Source organism: Phocoena sinus, chromosome 10 (genome assembly GCF_008692025.1).
Source record: "Phocoena sinus isolate mPhoSin1 chromosome 10, mPhoSin1.pri, whole genome shotgun sequence".
NCBI classification, from domain to species: domain Eukaryota; kingdom Metazoa; phylum Chordata; class Mammalia; order Artiodactyla; family Phocoenidae; genus Phocoena; species Phocoena sinus.
Genome location: NC_045772.1, coordinates 85,433,173 through 85,458,068, shown reverse-complemented (window position 1 = coordinate 85,458,068; position 24,896 = coordinate 85,433,173). Strand labels below are relative to the sequence as shown.

General features: G+C 38.5%; 1 protein-coding gene across 2 annotated transcripts in view; it reads right to left on the bottom strand.

Moving 5' to 3' along the window:
- The window catches only part of ST8SIA1 (ST8 alpha-N-acetyl-neuraminide alpha-2,8-sialyltransferase 1), a 157,975-nt gene that overhangs the window by 4,128 nt on the left and 128,951 nt on the right, over window positions 1-24,896 (bottom strand). Inside the window, exons 5-6 of one of the 2 annotated variants that reach the window (XM_032645801.1) lie at window positions 19,670-19,746; window positions 16,165-16,209 (exon numbers count right to left, since the gene is read on the bottom strand). The exons of the other annotated variant lie outside the window; for it this stretch is intronic. Of the exons in view, the coding sequence (XP_032501692.1) occupies window positions 19,686-19,746 (61 nt within the window). The 3' untranslated portion in view covers window positions 16,165-16,209; window positions 19,670-19,685. Of the gene's footprint in view, window positions 1-16,164; window positions 16,210-19,669; window positions 19,747-24,896 lie in introns of those variants that run through there. 2 annotated transcript variants of the gene reach the window in all.

The following is a 24,896-nucleotide window of genomic DNA, read 5'->3' as shown; positions in this document are numbered from 1 at the left end:
ATATTGACATGAAAATGGACAAAAATACAGACAATAAAAGGGAATTGTGATTAATAAAAGATTAAAATGTTCAGCTTCAGGTTGCCAGTCAAGGTGCAAACTGAATAGAATCAGGGAAGGTAAGGGCCCAGCACTCCCCTCCTAGAGCAAATCTCTAGAAATAAGAGAAAAGATGTTTTTTTAAAAAATCTACCTTTATCCTAAAAAAAAGAAAAGGCAAACCTTCAGTCAATCCCCACATCTGGAATACTTCTGAAAACAGAAAGCTTATAGAAGGAAAGCAGAACATAAACTAAGTTGCCAAGCATTACTCTAAAAGGTAGTTGTGCCCTATTCCTTAAGGCAGGAGATACTGGAGAAGGTGGGTGTCTTGGAACAATCAACAAGGTTATTGTTCAGATTATAGGGCAGCAGGAACATGCAGGTGGGTCGAACCCTAAAATCCTGCACTGGCCAATTATCACTGTGTGTAGTGGAGAGGTAGTGTCAGCCTCTAGGGAGGAACAGTGGCTGTGTGCCCAGATGATACCTGGCCCAGCCCACAGGGAACTGGGGATTCTTTTCAATTCATACAGTGTTGGCAGCCAGGCCAATGGAGGGCCAAGAGAGAGACCTGTAGATTATGACACTTGGGAGTCACCCAAGAGAAAGCCACCTTGCCACCTTCTGTTCAACTGAGAGTGAAGCCCACCTGTCAACAGGCCCAGTCCCTGCACAGAGCTTCCAGTCTCCAAACAAGAACAGATAGTCAAGATCAGAAGACATTGAAGGAAAGCCTCCAACACGAAAGTCAGAGAACAGAATGGAAGAACGAAAGAACTCAGAAAAAAACAAGATCATTAAAGAGGCAGAAGAAAACTCTTAAAAGTCTATAATTTGTTTGTTTAGAAATATTAAATATTAATTAATATTTGCACCCATGAACTAAGACTTAGATGCTATAAAATGAAAAAAAAAATTAGGTAATAAGAAAGAGCTGTTAGTAATTAGAACATATAACAACAGATGCATTCTGGTAAAGGAAATCTCCAGGAAGACATTTCACACAGCAGGCTGAGAAAGCCATCAATCAGATTCAATGAGAGAAAAAGATAGTTTCTAAAAGGATGTTTATACATAGAGAATCCTAAAGATGCTACCAGAAAACTACTAGAGCTAATCAATGAATTTGGTAAAGTAGCAGGATACAAAATTGCACAGAAATCTCTTGCATTCCTACACACTAATGATGAAAAATCTGAATCAGAAATTAAGAAAACACTCCCATTTACCAATGCAACAAAAAGAATAAAATACCTAGGAATAAACCTACCTAAGGAGACAAAAGACCTGTATGCAGAAATCTATAAGACACTGATGAAAAAAATTAATGATGATACAAATAGATGGAGAGATATACCATGTTCTTGGATTGGAAGAATCAATATTGTGAAAATGACTCTACTACCCAAAGCAATCTACAGATTCAATGCAATCCCTATCAAACTACCAATGATATTTTTCACAGAACTAGAACAAAAAATTTCACAATTTGTATGGAAACACAAAAGACCCCAAATAGCCAAAGCAATTTTGAGAAAGAAAAACAGAGCTGGAGGAATCAGGCTCCTGGACTTCAGACTATACTACAAAGCTACAGTCATCAAGACAGTATGGTACTGGCACAAAAAGAGAAATATAGATCAATGGAACAGGATAGAAAGCTCAGAGATAAACCCACACACATATGGTCGCCTTACTTTGATAAAGGAGGCAAGAACATACAATGGAGAAAAGACAGCCTCTTCAATAAGTGGTGCTGGGAAAACTGGGACAGCCTCATGTAAAAGAATGAAGTTAGAACACTCCCTAACACCATACACAAAAATAAACTGAAAATGTAGTAAAGACCTAAATGTAAGGCCAGACACTATAAAACTCTTAGAGAAAAACCGAGGAAGAACACTCTTTGACATAAATCACAGCAAGATCCTTTTTGACCCACCTCCTAGAGAAATGGAAATAAAAACAAAAATAAACTAATGGGACCTAATGAAACTTAAAACCTTTTGCACAGCAAAGGAAACCATAAGCAAGACGAAAAGACAACCCTCAGAATGGGAGAAAATATTTGCAAATGAAGCAACTGACAAAGGATTAATCTCCAAAATTTACAAGCAGCTCATGCAGCTCAATATCAAAAAAACAAACAACCCAATCCCAAAATGGGCAGAAGACCTAAACAGACATTTCTCCAAAGAAGATATACAGATTGCCAACAAACACATGAAAGGATGCGCAACATCACTAATCATTAGAGAAATGCAAGTCAAAACTACAATGAGGTATCACCTCACACCAGTCAGAATGGCCATCATCAAAAAATCTACAAACAATAAATGCTGGAGAGGGTGTGGAGAAAAGGGAACCCTCTTGCACTGTTGGTGGGAATGTAAATTGATACAGCCACTATGGAGAACAGTATGGAGGTTCCTTAAAAAACTAAAAATAGAACTACCAAATGACCCAGCAATCTCACTACTGGTCATATACCCTGAGAAAACCATAACTGAAAAAGAGTCATGTACCACAATGTTCATTGCAGCTCTATTTACAATAGCCAGGACATGGAAGCAACCTAAGTGTCCATCAACAGATGAATGGATAAAGAAGATGTGGCACATGTATACAGTGGAATATTACTCAGCCATAGAAAGAAACTGAGTTATTTGCAGTGAGGTGGATGGACCTAGAGTCTGTCATACAGAGTGAAGTAAGTCAGAAAGAGAAAAACGTATACTGTATGTTAATACATATATAAGGAATCTAAAAAAAAAAGGTTCCGAAGAACCTACGGGCAGGACAGGAATAAAGACGCAGATGTAGAGAATGGACTTGAGGACATGGGGAGTGGGAAGGGTAAGCTGGGATGAAGTGAGAGAGTGGCATGGACATGTATACACTACCAAAGGTAAAATAGATAGCTAGTGGGAAGCAGCCACATAGCACAGGGAGATTGGTGCTTTGCGACCACCTAGAAGGGTGGGATAGGGAGGGTGGGAGAGAGACGCAAGAGGGAGGGGATATAGGGATCTGTGTATACGTATAGCTGATTCACTTTGCTATAAAGCAGAAACTAACACACCATTGTAAAGCAATTATCCTCCAGTAAAGGTGTTAAAAAAAATCAAAAATAAAGAGGGCAAAAAAGAAAAAAAGAAACGAAATTGAGTTATTTGTAGTGAGGTGGATGGACCTAGAGTCTGTCATACAGAGTGAAGTCAGAAAGAGAAAAACAAATACCGCATGCTAACAAAAAAATAAATGAATAAATAAATAAAAGCATGTCTCAACAACAAAAAAGTGACTCTGACAGACTAGTATGTAGGCAGTAATGAAAGAAGATTTGCAGCTCTAATGGGAGTCTGGAGATGAATTAGTGACTGTTGCATGGAAAGCCTTTATTTACTCTGGGGAAAAATTAAAAGTTGAACCAGATATTAAATACTTGTAATAGACTTTTTGTCTCAGATGTGAACAGTACTTAGATAGACACTAAGATAAGCACTGACTATTGATTTGATTGTGATATATCTGTACTGAGAGAACAAGAAAGTGTAAGTGTGTATGGGGGAGTGGTGCTGTGAGGAGCACTTCAAGAGAGAAAAATCTTAATTTTTTCATAAAATATCTATAGATAAATGGAAAAAATTTTAATTGCAATTAAGCATGCTGCTTTAAAACGTAACAAGAGAAATATCAGCTAGAGAAGTTGAAGGCCTTGAAACACTTCTTGCGGGAGTGTATGACAGGAGATTGCTGCTTTCTATTTGAAAGCAGTCATATTATTTGATCTTGAAAACTATGTATTATACACATAATATTTTGGTAAAATAGATATTAAAATTTTTAAATCATAAAAATAGAAAATAAAGAATATATATATGTGTATAACTGAATCACTTTGCTGTACAGCAAAAATTAACAAAACATTGTCAATCAACTATACTTCAATAAAATAAATTAAAAATATAAACTAATGTATATTGATCCAATGAACAACACCACCCAAAAGTGTAACAGTCCAGAAACTTTATGCACCTAACAAGATAGTTTCAAAATATATTTAGCGGGCTTCCCTAGTGGCACAGTGGTTGAGAGTTTGCCTGCCGATGCAGGGGACACGGATTCGTGCCCCGGTCTGGGAAGATCCCACATGCCGCGGAGCGGCTGGGCCCGTGAGCCATGGCCGCTGAGCCTGCGCGTCCGGAGCCTGTGCTCCGCAACGGGAGAGGCCACAATAGTGAGAGGCCCGCGTACTGCAAAAAAAAAAAAAATATATATATATATATATATATTCAGCAAAACTGCTTAAAATTCAGATAGATAGGTATTCACAAACCCACAATCATAATTAAGACTTTAATTTTAAAACGTCTATTATTTTTAAACATGAATAGAAAGTTTCTAAAATGACCACGTTATGTCACACAAGAAAATATATAGTATGATATATATACATAAATATATTAAAACAATTATTATCATAAAGTCCAGATCATCAACCACATAAAAATATACATACTGCACTGGAAAACATATTTCAAGTATGTTTACAAGGGGAAGTCAATATTTACAGATGATATAATTACCTGTCTAGAATATATAAGAGAACCAACTGAAAAATTATTTATTAAAACCAATAAAGTCTAGATCAACTTCTAAAAATCCATAGTTAAACTAGGAGAGAACTTCCTCAGCTTGATTAAAAAATATCTATAAAAAACCTACACCTAACGTAATACTTTATGGTGAGAAACTTGAAGCCCTCCCACTAACGTTGGGAACAAGCCAAGGATGTCTCCAAGTCAAGGATCTCACCACTACTTTCAACATTATACTGGAAGTCATTGTTAATACAATTAGATATGAAAAGGAAGTGAAAGGTATACAGATTGAGAAGGAATAAATAAAACTGTTTTTTCAGATGACATGTAGAAAATCTGAAAGAATTGAAAAAACTAATAAGGCTGCAAGATACAGGGTTAATATACAAAAGTCAATTGCTTTCGTATATATCGGTAATAACAAGTGGAATTTGAAATAAAAAACACAATACAATTTATACTAGCAACCCCCAAAATGAAATACTTAGGCATAAATCTAACAAAATATGTACAAGATCTGTGTGAGGAAAACTACAAGACTCTAATGAACTAAATAAAAATCGAGGAACTAAATAAATGGAGAGACATCACATGTTTACAAATAAGAAGACTCAATATTCTCAAGATGTCAGTTCTTCCCAACTTGATTTATAGATTCAGTGCAACCCCAATCAAAATCCCAGCAAGTTCTTTTGTGGATATCAACAAATTGATTCTAAAATTTATATGGAGAGGCAAAAGACTGAGAGTAGCCAATACAATATTGAAGGAGAAGAATGAAGTTGGGGGACTGACACTACCCAACTTCAACACTTACTATAAAGGTACAGAAATCAAGACAGTATGGAATTGGTAAAAGAATAAATAGATCAATGTAACAGAATGGGGAGCCCAGAAATAGAACCACATAAATACAGTGGGTCTTTGACAAAGGAGCAAAGTGATCTTTGACAAAGGAGCAAAGGCAATACAGTGGGACAAAGACAGTCGTTTTAACAAATGGTGCGGGAGCAAGTGGACATCCACATGCCAAAAAATGAATCTAGACACAGACTTCACACTCTTCACAAAAATTAGCTCAAAATGGAACATAAACTTAAATGTAAAATGCAAAACTATAAAACTCCTAGAAGACAATTCAAGAGAAAATCTAGATGACCTTGAGTATGGCGATAACTTTTTAGATAAAACACCGAAGGCACAATCCATGAAAGAAATAATTGATAAGCTGGACTTCATTAAAATTAAGAACTTCTGCTCTGTGAAAGACAATGTCAGGAGAATGAGAAGACAAGCCACAGCCTGGGAGAAAATATATGCGAAATATGCAGCTGATAAAGAGCTGTTATCTAATATATACAAAGAACTGCTAAAACTCAACAATAAGAAAACAAACAACTCAATTACAAAATGGGCCAAAGACTCTGACATCTCACCAGATGGCAAATAAGCATATGAAAAGATGTTCCACATCATACATTATCAGGGATAGTCAAATGAAAGCAACAATGAGATACCACTACCCGTCTATGAGGATGGCCAAAATCCAGAACACTGACACCACCAAATACTTGTGAGGACGTGAAGTAACAGGGATTCTCATTCACTGCTGTTGGGAATACAAAATGGTACAGCCACTTTGGAAGACAGTTTGGTGGTTTCTTACAAAATTAAGCACACACTTACCACACCATCCAGCAATTGTGCTCCTTCAACTCAAAGATGTTGAAAACTTATGTCCACATACAAACTTGTACACATGTACTTATAGCAGCTTTATTCATAATTGTCAAAACTTGGGAGCAACCAAGATGTCCTTCCGTAGGTGAATGGATAAAGAAACTGTATTATTTCAATCCAACAGAATATGATCAACACTAAAATGAAATGAGCTCTGAAGTCATTAAAAGACAGGGAGAAACCTTAAAGGCAGATTATTAAGTGAAAGAAGCCAATCTGAAAAGGCTACACACTGTGTGATTGCAAGTATATGACATTCTGGAAAAGGCAAAGCTACAGATATAGTATAACATAAAGATCAGTGGTTGCCAGGGGTTGGAGGGGGAGAGAGGGATGAATAGGTAGAGCATAGAGGATTTTTAGGGCAGTGAAAATATTCTGTATGATACTGTAATGATGGATACATGTCACTATACATTTGTCCAAACCCATAGAATGTACAATATCAAGACTGAACTGCAATGCAAACTATGGACTTCGGGTGATTATAATGTGTTAATGTAGGTTCATCAATGGTAACAAAAGTACCTCTAGTGGGAGATGTTGATAATGGGGGAGGCTAGGCACGTGTGGGGTTGGGGACATATGGGAAATCTTTGTACTTTCCTCTCAATTTTGCCGCAAACCTAAAACCGCTCTGAAAAAATAAAGTCTTAAAAAATCCATAGTTTCCCTACACAAGAGCAAGCACATATTAAAAAAAAACATAGTATCAAAGGTTTTATTTGTAATAGCAACATGTCCCCAAACACCTTGAAAGAAACCTAAAAATAAATATATAACATTTTTATGGAGACAATAATGAATACTGAAAGATGTCTCCCCAAATAAATTTATAGGTTCAATGCAATCTCAACCAAAATTCCAATATTATTTTAAAATAAAATTTTATATGATGAATCTAAAATTCACATAAAAGGTAAATCAAGTATACATACTCAAGGCAATTTTAGATAAAAGCAGAATACAGGAAGGACTTAACTTACCAAATATCAAAACTGATTATAAAACTATAGTAATAAAAACACAACAGAATCCATGAAAGAGCAGACAATCTGTAAAGAGTCTAAAAATGTAACTAGGCATATTTAGGGATTTTCTATATGATGAAAGTGACATTTCAAACCAATTCATAAAAACTGACTTCCATAAATTGTACTGGGACAACTGGCAAGCCAAATAATAGAAACTAAGATAAATTCCTCCCTCATAGTGTTCAGAAAATTAAGTTCCAGATGGAATAAAAATATATTCTAAAATTAGAAGAAAATATAAGAAAATACTTTTAAGACCTTGGGATACAAACGGCCTTGTTAAATAAGGCACTAAAAGCAAAATCCATAAAGGAAAAGATGGGTAAACATGACTGCTTCAAAATTAAATATTTCTATAAGATAAAGGTTATGTAATTAATAAGACAAGCAACAGATTGAGAGAAAATGTTTACAACATGCATAACAAAGGATTAACCGCATGCTAACACATATTTATGGAATCTAAGAAAAAATAAAAAGTTGTTCTGAAGAACGTAGAGGCAGGACAAGAATAAAGACGCAGACGTGGAGAATGGACTTGAGAACACGGGGAGGGGGAAGGGTAAGCTGGGACGAAGTGAGAGAGTGGCACTGACATATATACACTACCAAGTGTAAAATAGATAGCTAGTGGGAAGCAGCTGCATAGCACAGGGAGATCAGCTTGGTGCTTTGTGACCACCTAGAGGGGTGGGATAGGGAGGGTGGGAGGGAGATGCAAGAGGGAGGAGATATGCGGATATATGTATATGTATAGCTGATTCATTTTGTTATAAAGCGGAAACGAATACACCACTGTAAAGCAATTATACTCCAATAAAGATGTTTAAAAAAAGCAAAAAACCCCCAAAGGATTAATATCCAGGATACAAACAATAAAAATCAATAATATACAAATAACACAATAGACAAATGCACAATGAGCTGTTGAGTCTGAGATGAGGAAATTCAAAGGGCCAACATACATATTAACATAGGCACAACCTCACTAGCATTCAAATTATACATTTATATCAATTTTTAAAAACTATAACAATTAAAACTACAGTGAAATAACAGTTTTCTACATATCCAATCGGTAAAAGTTAAGGAACATGATAATAACAAGTATTAGAAAGAGTATGAAAAAGGGGTACTTTATGCTTCAAATGGAAGTATGAATTGTTACAGTTTGGAAGGTGATTTGGCATCTTCAACATGCACACCTACTGACCCAGCACTTCCGTTTCTCTGAGGGTGCTTCTGATATTTATAGAACCTCCCTCACTTCTCTTTTAAGTCTTGGCTCAAATGAAAGCACATCAAATAAATCTTTCCTGACCACCCCCATCTCTCTCACATTTGTTGCATTTGTCCATTATACCTATCACTACGTGACATTTTGCTACATATATATAGTAAACAAAGATATATATATATATCTTTATTGTTTGTATCCTCTTGAATGTATATAAGGGGGACTTTATTTTGTCTACCCCTAAATCTAGAGCACTAAGAAGGGTGTCTGGCACATGGAACCAAGTTAATATTCATGAATGTTTGCTGAAGTATGCAGAAAATCAGAAACAACCTAAGTGTCCATCACTCAGGGAATGGCAAAACAGTGGTATGTCCATTCTATGAATACAAGGCAATTCTTTAATAACATGACTCCATTTGTAAGGAAGCAGAAATATTTCCAAGACAAAATGTTACATGAAAATGATGAAGATGCAGAATTACTACAGCAATTTGTATAGTGGATTATCATACAGGATAAAGATATATATTTTCACATATGTATATAGATGTATGGGAAAATGTTGGAAGGATACACAATAAACTCAAAACAATGGTTACCTCTGGGGAGAGCAGTGGGTATAGGGCAGTAAAAGAGGGTCCAGCCTTATCTGGAATGCTTCTGTTCTTTAGAAGCTGAATATATTTATGTGTTACTTGTGTTATTAGATATTTCCTTTTGAAAGGTCAGGCAGCTTAATATTCATATAAATGTAAAGTAAGACAATTGTGAGTTTTTAGTTTACTTTTTTCAACACACCAATAAATTAGGCCTAGGGTGTAATTTTATTCTTTTTAAGTTTTTAATATTATTATAATGTTGTCTGTACCATATAAACCACATTTACAAAAAGAGTCACAAGTTTTCAAGTTAATTTATCTTTTAAGCATATTTCATTTTAAAAGTTCACTTCTTGTACACAGAATATTTGTTCTAATTTTCTTCTCTGTAACTTTTATTTGAACACTTTTCTTATTAGTTACTTCCTGTTCAAATGTTTCAGCAATTTTCCAGTAGGTTGACTCATTTCCTCCTGTTATTTACTTGCTTTTTTAATATTTTGGACTATCTGCCATGTTCATGGTTGCTGTCATTTTTCTGTCTCTTTGCGCAGCTGTTTGTTTACCCAGCTGTTGCTTCCTTTTCCTCCGTCAACGAACATTGATTTTTGTGTTGATTTACTATACTTTCCTCCTCTGGACCTTCTCATCCTACAGGGGTGCCTCTTCCACAAGAAAATATTTTACCAGATTTGCAAACAACACTTCATGCCAAGCTATTCCCTTCATACATAGTACATATTAAAACATGCCCTAAGAATGCAAACTTTAAAAAATATTTGCAAGGTGAAGCTTCCAAACCTAAACTGGGGATGTGGCTAAGAGGAGAGAAATTTAGGACAGGCCTTTCAGAGACGGATATATCTGAACTGAATTTTGAAGACTGAGCAGAAGTTGGCTATGTACATGGAACTGAGGAGAAAGCATTCTTGCCTGAGAGAGCAGCGTGGGCAAAGGCACAGAGGGCAGAGAGGAGGACTTCTGAAAAATGCAAATAATTTAATATGGTAGAGCTTTAGCACCTTGGGAGTAGCTAGTGATGAGGCTAGCTTGGTGCACAGGGCAATATAAAAGGTTGACCTACTGGGCTTCCCTGGTGGCACAGTGGTTGACAGTCCACCTGCCGATGCAGGGGACACGGGTTCGTGCCCCGGTCCGGGAAGATCCCACATGCCGCGGAACGGTTGGGCACGTGAGCCATGGTCGCTGAGCCTGCGCGTCCGGAGCCTGTGCTCCGCAATGGGAGAGGCCACAACAGTGAGAGGCCCGTGTACCGCAAAAAAAAAAAAAAAAAAAAAAAAAAAAAAGATTGACCTACTGCCAATCAAGGTTGAGATTTTACTCATAAGGAAAAATGGAGAGCATTTTTCCTCTGTGAGGGAGATGATAAGGGTGTCCCCCCCAGGGGCTATAGGAGAGGAAAGAGAGACTGACTTTGGTGACTGGGAGGACCAGGGCTTAACGTCACTAGAAAGCAGTGGTGAGGTCTAGGGGCAGTGTCCATGCTGATTTAGTATGAATGCTGCACCAGGTGTTAGATCTGTGTCCCTCCTAGGTGTGAGGGTGTTTTCAGTTCTGGTGGCTCCTCTCATCACGATATACAACACAAGAGAAAGTGGTCTGAGGGGAAAGATTATTACCCAATTTTGGACCTTCTGAGCTCTGGACATAAGATCACCCAGAAGAGCAATGGGCCAACATATAAAACACTGACAAATTATAGCATTTAAATGGTGGGCAAAGGGGGTAGAATTCTAGCAAAAGGTAGATGGGCAGTGAGGTGAGGGGACACCAGGAGAGTGTTCAATAACAGAAGAGAAAAGAGTTTCATAAGTTTGTCAACAGTGATAGATGCTGAGAAGAGATCTAGTGAAACTAAGATAGAAAATGCTACCTGGAGATTCAGTAACACACCTGTTTTCAGTGGCATCAGCTATTTTAGTAGACATCAATTTAGATCATGGGTTGAAAACTCAAGTGTGTCCAGGGGCTAAGCTGATTAGGAAAATATATGCAGGGGCCAAGGACAGGACAAGAGGGAATGGATCTAGAAATGGAATGTATGTGTCCCATCTAAAGGATTTCAAATTAAAGAGAAAAAGAAAAAGAATGGCTAAGTTAAACAGTCATGCAGACCAGGTCTGGCCCGCTGACAACAAGTCAACCCTCAAAACTTAATCAAAATTCCAAATGACAATGAGACCATGAAACCACAAAATCCCTTTGAAGCAGATGAAAAAACAAATGTAGTAGATTTGGTCTCTTGTTTATGAAATTAGTGATAGTCTCAGATAAGAAATTGGAAGACCTATAATCAAATTACAGAAATAATCAACAAATTCTATTATAATGTTCTTGCTTAACATGTGTTATCTTATTTACGCCTTGTAGTAACTCTATGAAGAGGGCATTATCTCTTTTCTGCTGTGGAGGAAATTGAGGAACAGAGCAGCTAAGTCTTTTAGTGAAGCTTCATAGCTGGAATGCATATAGTAGACTCCAGATTCCAACTCAGCTCAATCTGACTGGTGATTCAACGCTCTTTAAATCACATTGTGTAGCTTTTCCTTAAGGGGAAGATGTACGCCTCCCGCCCCGTATGAATTCATTCACCTGTGATCTGGGATACACTCCTTCTCACCTTCTCAAAGATCTGGTCCATGTTACCCTCTTTAACACCTTTATCTTCATCCATTCCCTTCCACTGGCCCATTTCCCCCATGTGAGCTCTTGGCCAAGTCTCCCTCACTTAAAACAAACTAACAACAAACAAAAATTTTCTCAAAAGTACATCTTTCTCTAGCTGCTTCCTGATCTCTTTCTTTCCATGCATAGCTGATTTCTTCTTATCTCAAGTCACCCATACTCCCTGGGAGATTTCATTCACTTTCATTTCCCAAACTAGGACCCAAACTGGTAATGGGTGGAAAACACTATTTTAACAACTAATGCCAGAGTCCTTTTTGGAAACAGAATTCCCTTTGTTTAAGTGTAGAGGGTGCTTTGGGTGTTGAAGGTGAAATTCTAAGAGTATGTCCTGGGAGTAGAAAGGGAAATAAGTGATAACTAACCACTCCTGCATACGTAATTAATGGGAATTTGGGGGCGGGGAGAGCCAAAGGGTGAGATGAAGGGAGAAAGAAAAGAAATGAGGAGTAACAACATCCCAGGATACTAGAGAGTAGCGGTAACACACCAAGTGAGACCTTCCCAGTGACATGGTGGTCAAATACTTTTTTTTTTTTTTTGCGGTACGCGGGCCTCTCACTGTTGTGGCCTCTCCCGTTGTGGAGCACAGGCTCCAGACAGGCAGGCTCAGCAGCCATGGCTCATGGGCCCAGCCGCTCCGCAGCATGTGGGATCCTCCCGGACCGGGGCACGAACCTGCGTCCCCTGCATGGGCAGGCGGACTCTCAACCACTGTGCCACCAGGGAAGCTCCTGGTCAAATACTTTTAAGCACAGAAATGTCAGCTGTTCCATCTTTATATTCTTTGCTTGATAGTTTTTCAGTGTCTCCGCTCTCGTACCTCAAACCTTCTATACATTTTGCTACATATGCATAATGCCTTTGGGAACAGTATTTTGGAAAAGTTAAGGAAAGAAGGCTTTAATCCATGTCTACACTGATGTGGAGCAAAAAGAGACCAGTCACAGGAGATGAGATGAGGTGACAAGGAAACTGAAGGAAACAGGTAATTGCAATAAACAATGATCATGTAAATTTAAGCTTATGGAAATTCCCAAAATATTGGGGACAGCATTGAACTCTCTGGCTGATACAGGATAGGAGCTGCAGGTCAGTCTGAAAAAAAATCTCAAGGGATAGGTTGACCTCTACTCACATCTGAATTCATGTTGATGATTTCCTGATCTCTGGCTCCAGCCCGGTGCTCAAACATTCCAAAATTATGTGGCAGAATAGAATAATGGTTAAGAGCGTAAACTCTGAAGCCCTAACACCTACATTTGAATCTCCTCTCTAACTAACATGGTGAGCATGGTTAAGTTTCTTCAGCTGTATGTACTTCAGTTTCTTCATCTGTAAAACAGAGATATTAGTTGTATCTAGCTTATAGGGATGCTTTATTACACGCATTAATACTTGCAAAGTATTTAGAACCGTATCTGTCCCATTGTCAACACTCAATAAATATTAGCATTTATTATTACAACCAATAGACTGCTGGTCATTTCCACTTTGATTCATTTACACACTCAACAATTATTTATTGAGGACCTGTTATGTGCCAGGCATTGTTCTATGCAATATAGGATAGAGCAGTGAACAACATAAACAGTGTCTGCTCCCTAGGGGCCTTCATTTGAGTGAGAAGAGATACCCAGTAAACAAAAAGGAACATGATTTGGGGAGTTCCATGAAGAAAATAAAGTAGGATGATAGGAAAGAGAGGGTGAGGTGTTGCTATTTTATTTAGAGTGACATTTTAGCAGAGGTCTAAAGAAAATGAGGCAGCAAGTCCTGTGGAGATCTGCAGGAAGCATCTCAAACTCAGCATCTTCCCTCCGTTATCTTTTGCAACAACCATATTCCTTAACTGAACAAATGGTACAACCATTCACCAGTGACTGAACCCAGCCTTAAAACATGTATTCTTCCCCTTCTCACAGCTTCTGTACCCAACTGGTCACTAAGTTTCGTTTTTATAACATCTTTTGAGTGTACTTTCTTGTCTCTATTACTTACAGGTTGAGCCACATGAAACGGACATTCTACAGATCAAAAACAGTTGAACGTGGGCATGTGCTCACCAAAACCATCTTGTTTTCCTCCAGAGCATGCAAAAGGACTACTTACCAGAATTCCTTGTGGCTGGGCAGAGCCATGTGATGTGTTCTGGACAGAACTGCTGTATGACACTTCAGCCTGGACCCTAAAATCTCTCTCCCCAATATTCAATATCTACCTGCCCTAGTCCTTCCTCTGTCAGTAACACAAAATAAAGCAGACACAGTCAAGGACTCTATGGCCCCAGGGGAATGGTGGAACCACTGGATAGAAGAAGTTTAGGTTCATAAATGACAGCATGGAGCAGAACCCTTCCTCTTCCTCAGGTGCCCTCAAATTACATGTGAGTGAGAAAGGATACTCTATTGTATCAAGCCATGAAGATTTGCAGTAGTTTTTTATAGCAATTAGCCCACCCTAACTAATGCATATCCTCAATGCCACAGTTTTATTTCAGATCATCATCAATCTTCCTCTGTATCATAGCAACAACATCCAAATTGATCTCTCAGTCTCCAACACATCCTTCTCAAGGCTCCCCAAGTCATTGTCCCAAGCCCCAACCTGACCATGTCAATCCCCCGTCAAGGAGGAGCTCTTCAATGGCTTGCCCTCAACTTGTCCAGGCAATTCTGGATAACCCCTGCCTCCCTCTGCAGCCTCTCTTTTTCGCTATTGCTCATCAGCACTCTCTGCCTTTGCCCCGCCCAGCCCAATTACCTGCTGTTTCTCAAATGGGTCATGCCCACTCACGCCTCCAAGCCATTGTACATGTTATACCTTCTGTCTGCAGTGAATACCCCCATTGCCCTGTTAATTCCTAGTAATCTTTCAGGAATCAACTCATGGCATCTGCTAGAGAGTTTTCCATGACCCCAAGCCGGGATTAGGTAGCTAACTTTGTGCCTTTTAGCACTTTAGTTTTATCAAGGTACTTACTACCTTGTCATGTAATTTTCTCCTTATGGCTCCTTTACTGATTCCTTCAAAAAAGGCTAATTCCTTTATCTTTGTATTCTCTAAGCCAAATACTGTGCCTGACACAGTGTAGGCATTCATTCTGTATAAATGCATACAGGAATGAGTGAATTTTTAAGCATTTTTGCATCTTTGTCACAGAATGCATTCCAAAATATGCTACAGAAAAAAACACAAAATTTTTCCCAGGAAATTTTTTTTCCCAGGAATACTAAGAAAATACAAGAGATACTTTTGATTGCCTTCACATTTGTCAAGCAACATCTTCTTTCACTGGTTTTTATGCAAACCATCCCCGCCCCACCCCAGTCTTAAACCGGAAAATGGGTAATTAGAAAATGAATAGCACTCTTAAATACAAATCTCTCATTAGAAGCTAGGTCATTTTCTTGTAAACAGAATATGATCATTTTCAACAAACATCAAACCCTCTAAGAATCATATAATTATTTTTCAATCTCACGAAGCATTTAGAAAAATTTCATTGTTTTCCGAGACAAATAAAACTGTGCTTGTTTTTCTGACCATAGGTGTTCTTCTTTTGTGGTTTCTCCCTTTTGTAGTTCTCAGAATAGCAATTATATTTATTTCTTTAAAATTCCATATGAAATTAAAGCCACAGTAAACTTTAAAAACAGATATAGATTTATTTTAAGACATATAAAATTAGGTGAGGTATATTCTAATCTGTGGAATGTCACCTTTTAGGTAAAAAAATATGGCAATGTTGGCACAAAGCAATAATCTTATATTTTAAAAAACAGATCCCATTTTAGAAGCCAATAGATATTACCATATTCATGTCTCACAAAAAATTTTAATATAGATGGTGGTCTCAAATATGACTTCCAATGGTAGAGCGGGTACTTGGAGAAGACTGAACATTCAGCCTCTTCCACAGGCAAACTATGCAACCTTAAGCAAGTTACTTCATCTCTTTATGCCTCAATTTTTCTCCTCTGGAAAAAATGGAGATAACAAGAGCACCTAGTTATACGGTTGCTGTGAGATCTAGGTGAGTTCATACGCGTGATGCACCTTGAATAGTGCCCGGCACATAAGAATTCTTATAATTTTTGCTTTATCATCATCATCACCACCATCATCGCCATGATCGCCATCACCATCATCATCATAATCACCATTATCATCATCATCAAACACCATCATCATCATCACCATCATCTTCACCATCACCATCATCATCCTTCTTCCTCTCCTCTCTGCAAGAACAAGTAATGAGAAACCGATTCTTAAAGAACTCTAGAGAAGTAAACATTACTGTCAAGGAAACAAGTTATAAATGAATAGAAAAGCCACTTCCTAGGCAGGATATGGCTAGCACCCGTTTATCCAGGCATTGCTAGAACACTGAAATGAGTATAACTGTACATTTGTCATTTTTCTTTATTGTGTGAAAAAAATTAAATATGTGACTGATATTCCCAACTATCAGTGAACACTTAGAAATAACAGAATAAGGGTCAGTGAAAATGGTCAATTTCATGTAGTTTGCCAGAGGTTTATTGAGAGCAGAAAGGGACTATCAAAGAATCGTTTCTATAATAAAAAAGAAAAAAGCTAAATATAATCAAAGTTTTATAAGAGAATTATAACTCTCCAAAATATTGTAAAATTATTTTATCACAGAGAATTTATCTGTGCCCTCCATAATGTAATTTAAAACAATTAATGGAATCATTTGCATGAACATTTTTAATGTACTGCACATTTATTCTAGGTATCACATTTATTTAATGATATATTCCATTATTCAATTATTATTCAGTTTAGAATTTTGCCAATAAAATCATTATCATACATCTAAATTATATGTTTTAATGTTATTAGAGTCTCTATTTCTTTGATTACTTCACAATTGAAAGGTTGTGAAGTAATGCAAGAAAATAACTTGCATTTCTCTTCTGTGGCATAAGCTCAACTCAAACTGAAAATCTGGGAAGGGTGTGAAGGAAGGGATCCTTTTCCACTAGGTTCTGGAAAGGGGGTGGTGAGAGGGATGAGAGCCAGGAAAGAGCTGAGGGCAAAGGGCACTTGCTATCACTGTGCAGCCCACTGACTGATCTGAAGAAATGGAAGAATAAATGTTCCACCTGCCTTTGGCTGGATGACTAGGCAGGTTGAATGCTTGATATTGCCTCAAAAATATGACTACTTTGGGGAGACTTCTTGATGAGAATTTTTAAAAATGAAATCATTATTAACTAATCATTTACAAATCCCAAAAGCCACTAGAGAGTGTATTTGATAATCATGGGAAAGCATATGGAAATATCTCACTAGATGTGCCACCTGTAACTTGCAAAGTCTACTTTTGCAGGCTGCCACAAGACACGTCAGGGTGTCCGTGACTCATCTGCAAAGAACACCCATTGCATTTGGTGTGGTCATTACATAGGGAGGTCATTATCTCAAAAACGTAATCTACTATCAGATTTGACTTTCACTGAACCTTTCTAATCCCTTTTTGGGTACGATCATTTGAGCATGCTACTTGGCAAACTTGCTCTACTTCTGAAGAACAAGACAGAACGCTAGTTTGCATATAATTGCAACATGGCAGGTCTTAAATCGTAAATGAAAAGGTCTGCTTGAGAATTAAGCTCTATATAAACTCAACAAAATGATTCCTGAGACGCTTGGAATTTACAACTAACCAACCTCAAAAGCATATACTTAAGGAACAGAAGAATGAACTCCAAGGCCTTATTTACAACTCACATGGTGGGACATGGATCATTCAAATACCACAATGAGTAAACTGGACAGACTTATTTTTAAATAGCATTGAATTATGGTTTCCTCTTTACAAAGCTAATACATAGTAATTGTATAATTGTAGAGAAATTAAGAAATGAAGATAAGCACAAAGAAGTGTGTTTGGCATATAGTAAATATATGCTGAATGATAGAAAGAAGGAAAAATAAAATAATAATCACACAATTCCACCAGAGTTGACCTTTATTAACATACTGATTTCCATCTTTCAACACACACATACACACACATCCCTAAAAGCAGGATTGAAATTTACACACAACTCCAAAGCCTCCCTTTTTTTTTCCCTCTACAGTTGCCTTCATCTTGTTCTGGTGCTCCCATTCTTACTAATGGAGAAAACCTTCCATTTGTCAGTTTAAAGTCATTCAGTGTCTTTTGAAGTAAAACAGTCTTTGGGGGGCTTCCCTGGTGGTGCAGTGGTTGAGAGTCTGCTTGCCGATGCAGGGGACACGGGTTCGTGCCCCGGTCCGGGAAGATCCCACATGCCGCGGAGCGGCTGGGCCCGTGAGCCATGGCCACTGAACCTGTGCGTCCGGAGCCTGTGCTCGGCAACGGAAGAGGCCACAACAGTGAGAGGTCCGCATACAGCAAAAAAAAAAAAAAAAAAAAAAAAAACTCCTTCAGAGCTGTTTTTCCTCTTTCAGGAGGTCTCTCCTCCTACTCTCCCCTCTGGATCCTCATAAAATTGGTGGATCCTTTGGCCATCTCTAATGCAGTGTGGTTTGTCTTGTCTGGTCCTTGGTGTCTAGCTCTGGTGTCTCTGAGATGTGGTCAGTATCTCTGTTTTTTTTGGACACCAAGCTGGCCACTAGTACTCAAGTCTGTGGTCCCCTCTGCTGTCCTGGTAATCCATGGTTGCCCTTCCCCAACCTTGGGCCTCTTCTTCTCTATTGGTACTCTTTTTCTTTTTCGGCTGGGTCGCACGGCATGCGGGATCTTAGTTCCCCAACCAGGGATCGAACGCATGCCCCCCTGCAGTGGAAGCGTGGAGTCCTAACCACTGGACCGCCAGAGAATTCCCCCTCCATCGGTGCTTTTTTTTTTTTTTTTTTTGTGGTACGCGGGCCTCTCACTGTTTTGGCCTCTCCCGTTGCGGAGCACAGGCTCTGGACGCGAACGCTCAGCGGCCATGGCTCACGGGCCCAGCCACTCCGCGGCATGTGGGATCTTCCCGGACCGGGGCACGAACCCGTGTCCCCTGCATTGGCAGGCGGACTCTCAACCACTGCGCCACCAGGGAAGCCCCATCGGTGCTTTTAATGTTTTTGTATCTTCCTACTGGAAATATGGAAATGTCGTGACTCTCAAAATATCAGCTGCAGGCTATGGAGAACTGGAGACATCATCTCAAGCCCACCCCTGGGCACTCTCTTTTAGCCATTTTTTATTTACCTCCCAGCACCAAGATGGACTCCACTCGGGCTCCCAGTCTCCTTGGAGAGACACATAGTCCTTTCAGACACACACCCTGCTCATTCACACTATTAATACCCTAACTCTCTAATTTATACCATCACCTGGAAAAAAGAAGAGGAGGCATGAGGACAGATGGGGAAGAAAGGAAAAAGAGAGAGAAAACAGAAGAATAGGAAACAAAGGGACACCAGGAAGAGGAGGTAAATAAAAAGTACTGCCAAAAACAAATGGAAAGACAAAATCAAAAACTTGTGTGGTACAGAGTTTGAGAAACAAATAGAGAAAAGGAACAAAAATCATTTCACTTCTTTCCCTGTCACCGACTCCATTCTCCATCTGCCACAGTGAACCAAGTTGCAGAGGGAAATAGCAAAGTGAAGAAAGTAACTAAGAAGAGGAGGTGAGGTGTGTCTCAGTTGCTCTGTTCAACTCCAAGGACTAAGTATACACCCATTTCCTCTCACCTCCAATTCTTTCAAATCATGAACTGGAAACAGCCCCAGACAAACCTCGGTAGGCTGCAAAACAGTTGATTCTGTGGCTAGGTAAAAACAGAGGCTAAGAGTTAATTATATTACAGTTGTTGAAAACAGAACATCTATTTTTATTTCATGTTGTGATTCAAGTGTTAGTGGATTACATCAGCTTTTAAAGTAAACCGTCTTCCCCACTTACACTTCTATTAGATGTGCGGGCAAACAGCGACTCCTTCCATTTCTATCTGTCCTCAGTCACTGCCTGTCTACACTAGAAAGTATTTTGATAACAAATTTTATATGTTATATATACCCAGAAGCCATTCTCCTATCTCTCTAAACATGGTTAATACCAACCTTCTTCTCCCACTGCTCAAAAATGGAAAAGAAAGTTAAAAAAAAAACAGAACAGCACATATATTGGAATCTTCTTAGTACCATGCTCTATAATCACAGTGTGTTAGGATAACAGACCGAATATATTTATAGGAAGAATGAAATTGGGGAAAAACGTTCATTGACTTATTATATCTGTTACTGGATTAATTTATTTTTAACGTGAGAGTTTCTATCTTTCAGCCTCAGCCTGCAGGGGTTTCCTGGAACTAGGTGGGGCAGTTACGTTCCTCTTTAGAATCTCTGAGAAAAGCCTTCTGCTAGGTCATATGCTAAGTAGGAAAAGCATGGTCCAGACAGATGTTCAGCAGAAGAAGGTGCCTCACAAGAAGGAACTGTAGAAAAAAACAAACAAACAACTTTTTGCTCTTCTTGAGTAATTTTATATCAGGAATCGACTTACATGAGAAAATCCTTAATTTTCCAGAAAGAATATCTCTAATACTTAAGGAGGAGAGAAATGATACCGAAGAGTTTATGTTTTTGTCACAGTTGGTAAAAATTATTCAAAATACCAAAGGAATTTTAATTAAAAGTAGAGCACTCTGTGTGAAAGAAAAGTAAGTAATATTATTGCTAGTTAACGAGGAAAAGACCATATACATACTGTCTTTCTGGATTTTATTTTTCTTTGCAAGCCATTATTACAGCTCATTGATTTATTTATGACTGAGAAGTAAAATTAGCTTATTTATATATTAATAGTAAATAAGTCTATATAGTAGTGATGGTTCATTTTATGTGTCAACTTGATTGGGTCACGGGGTGCCCAGATGTCTGGTTAAATGTTATTTCTGGGTGTGTCCAAGAGGGTGCTTCCAGAGGAGATTAGGATTTGAATCCATCTGAGTAAAGCAGGTAGCTCTCCCCATCATCCAAGCCACTGAGGGCACGAAAAGAACAAAAAGTCAGAGGATGGGAGAACTCATTCTCTCTGCCTGATTACTTTAGCTGGACATTGGTCTTCTGCTTTTGGATTGGGACTTAACACCATTGGTTTTGAGGCTTTTGGACAGGGAGTAGAACCTAACTATGTATTCTTGGTTCTCAGTCCTTCAAACTTGGACTGGGACTAAACCACCAGTTTTCCAGTCTCCAAGCTTGCAGACAGCAAAGGATGGGACTTCTCAGCCTCCACAGTTGCATGAATCAATCCTCTATAATAAGCCTCTTCATCTATCTATCTATCTATCTATCTATCTATCTATCTATCTATCTCTCTATCTATCTATCCTATTGGTTCTGTTTCTCTGTAGAATCCTAACTAATACAATAGTCATATACTTTAACATAAATAACATAAGACAAAGACATGCGCACATACCTACATTTATATCTAAATGGCTAGGCTGTGTTACCCACACTATTGTATCAGCAGGCAGAACTCACGGCTGCTCTGAAAAAGCCAAGTTTAGAGGGACATTAACAAGCCCTTTCTTATTTCTTTAAATCCTAGAAGAGCAAAACAAATAGTCTGTTCATTCATGTCACTAATTCCAGCATTTATTTAACAAATGTTTGTTGACTTGCTGTGATGGGGAATGAGGATTATAAAATTAATTTATGGTCACTGTAGAAAAGGTAAAAGGTATACTTAAGAAAAAGAAATCCCTCATAGACTCATGCAAGTGCTGAATGCACTGGCATACTTCTCCAGAGTGTTTTGTCCCCTATATATTTTTCACAAGTTGAGATCTTACATATATCTTCTATTCCATGATTTTTAAAAAAATGTTAAAGCAAAAGTATTTCCAAAATCATTTAAAGCCACTGAATGGGGACTTCCCTGGTGGAGCAGTGGTTAAGAATCCACCTGCCAATGCAGGGGACACGGGTTCAATCCCTGGTCCGGGAAGATCCCACATGCCGTGGAGCAACTAAGCCCATATGCACAGTTACTGAGCCTGCGCTCTAGAGCCCGTGAGCCACAACTACTGAGCCTGAGTGCCACAACTACTGAAGCCCGTGCGCCTAGAACCCGTGCTCTGCAACAAGAGAAGCTACCACAATGAGAAGCCCGTGCACCGCAACGAAGAGTAGCCCCCGCTCGCCACAACTAGAGAAAGCCCACGCGCAGCAATGAAGACCCAACGCAGCCAAAAATAAATAAATAAAATAAATAAATTTATTTTTAAAAAGCTACTGAATGCATTTCTTACATTTTGGATGTTTAGGGTGTGGCAATTATATCAACGTCCTCACATAGTATCCATTCCGACCTCTTTCTGTGCCTTCTGCTCAGAAGCTGGGATACTAAAAACTGCATTTCCCAGACTTCTTTACAGCAAGGGTTCCAGCTGTGATGTAGGTTCAGCCAATGAAATGCACCTGTGTGTCTTGAATTCTGAACTGGGTTGAATGAATTGTTTTTGACATTTTTGTTATAAAACATTTAATATTAACCTACAATACAACGTAAACTTTTATGAAAAAAATTTTAAGTACACTAGATTTCTTCAGTAAATATCACATAACTAGCCAGGTGCGGTACAAGTTGGGGCACCGCATCCTTTGTGGATGGATTTCCTGTGGCTGCATCCCTCACAAGTCCTAAAAGAAAAATGGTTGTTAAGTGGAGCTCCTTGTTCGAGCACCAGATAACACTCCTCTGATTTTGCATTCTGGGGGTGATCACTCCTTCCCACACTCATTTTCTGTGACTTTTTCCTTGGCCTGGGCACCATTAGCAATTTTCATAATGACTGTTCAGTTGAAGAGTCTAGGTTCTTTTTAGCTTGTCTAGTTTTTGTTTTTGTTTTTCTTTTAAGAGACAAATATCCTCCACTGGCCATCTCTTATCCAAACATCACAGTGAAGGAAGCAAGGAGAAAGAAGTATTTGCTGCAGGAAATTCTGCAGAAGTGGAAGAAAAGACTGGAAGGGCCCCCACTGAGGCTGCAGAAACTCAACTGACTCCAATTGGGTGTCTTTGCTTGATCATTTCCTGTGGAAATGCAGCCAAATCTATAACTTCAGTCTTCAGAGTGCAGAATGAAACTGGAAACAAGTGTTTTTGTTTTAAAGTCAGATTCTGACTCAAGTAGCACGCGTCTGTAGCTAGCAGCTGACGTGTAGGTTCTCATTGTGGCAGGTGGCTCCCTGCTCTTCCCTCTACTGATCACAGTAAGTTCTGCAGTGTGGCCTTTGGAGTCATTCTCTGTTTTTCAATGTTTCATCAGCCTCCCAACGATTTTAAAATCCATTTAAATCAATCCCTTTATGCTTAAACTACCTAGTATGGATTACATTCTCTACAATAAATCTTCAACAATAGAGTGTTTGTAATTGTTCAAGATAATACTTAATTCTTTGATACCCCTCCCTTTTTTTTTCTGCTTTCTACTTTATGCTATACAGATTTCAAGATTACCATTGTAAGATTGACTTTCAGAGTGTTATTCATAATTCAAAAGGTAGGAACATTTTTAAGGTTCTTGATACATGTCAATTCTTCTGTTTTTCTAGTAGAAAAGATTGCACTAATTTAGTCCCCCATTATTCTCCCCATGAGACTGTACACTCATTGTTATCTTTTCTCTTTATTTTTGCTACTTCGATGGTTAAAAATAGATAGCTTGCTATTTTAATGTAATTGTATTTAATTATTAATATTGTTGAATACTTACTCATTTCATGAGCCATCTGCATGTACTTCTTTGTGACTTTTCCACCTTTATATCCAATTATCTCCTGGGCTGTAATATTTTTCATATCTATTTACATACTATCTTTATATATGAAAGACATTTACCATTTTTCTTTTCATAGCTGATGTAATTTTCCCCTAAATTATTGTTGGATTTTCAACTTTATTCATGTTTTGGGCAAGAAGAAATTAAAAATTTTTGGAGTCAAATAATCACCTTCCTGTGGTTTCTGTCAGCACAAAGTATTCCGTCCTCGGAACAAATAGGTATTCACGTCAATGTTATTTTTTGTGTGGTTTGTTTCTTACGTTTTGTGTTCATTCTTATACTGGGTTGAATAGTGTTCCTCCCCAAATCCTTGTCCACCCAGAAACTCAGAATGCAGCCTTATTTGGAAATAGGGTCTTTGTGATGTAATCAGTTACTCTGAAATTAGGTCATACCAGATTAGGATGGGCCCTAATCCAATGACTGATAACCTTGAAAGAAGAGAAAACAGACACGGCCACACAGAAACACACAGGGAGAATGCCATGTGATGACGAAGGCAGAGATTGGAATGATGAGTCTACCAGCCAAAGATGGCTGGCGCCTCCAGAGGCTAGGAAGAGGCATGGAAGGATCCTCCCCTAGAGACATAAAGAGAGCACGACCTTGCCAATACCTGGATTTCAGATTGCCAGCCTCCAGAGCCGTGCGACGGTAAACCTCTGTTGGTTTAAGCCCCTCAGTTTATGGTCATTTGTTACTGCAGCCCAAAGAAACTAATAGGAGGAGTATACAATTGGTTTTGGTATATGGTCTCAAATAAAATGTTTTTTTTTTTCTCAAATTGCAGATAACTGGTCCAGCTGAAGCCAGCTCCTAACTTCTCAGTTCCACACTGACATCACACTGGTAGCCTGATGTCGGACACAGTAGCCGTTCTTACACCATGAACATTGGCAAACTCTACAAATCATGTTGCTCCCCCACACCCCCACAGGTGGTTTTAAAACACTGACCAGCATACCACTGTTCAGTCCCTACATTTTTAACAGCTTTTGGATTTTACTATTAGTACCTTATACTGCAAATTTCCTTGAGTATTTGGCACAGGGACTTCCTTGACTTTCAGAGTGTTATATATACACAGACACAAAGTCCCTGTGTATATATATATATATCTATAT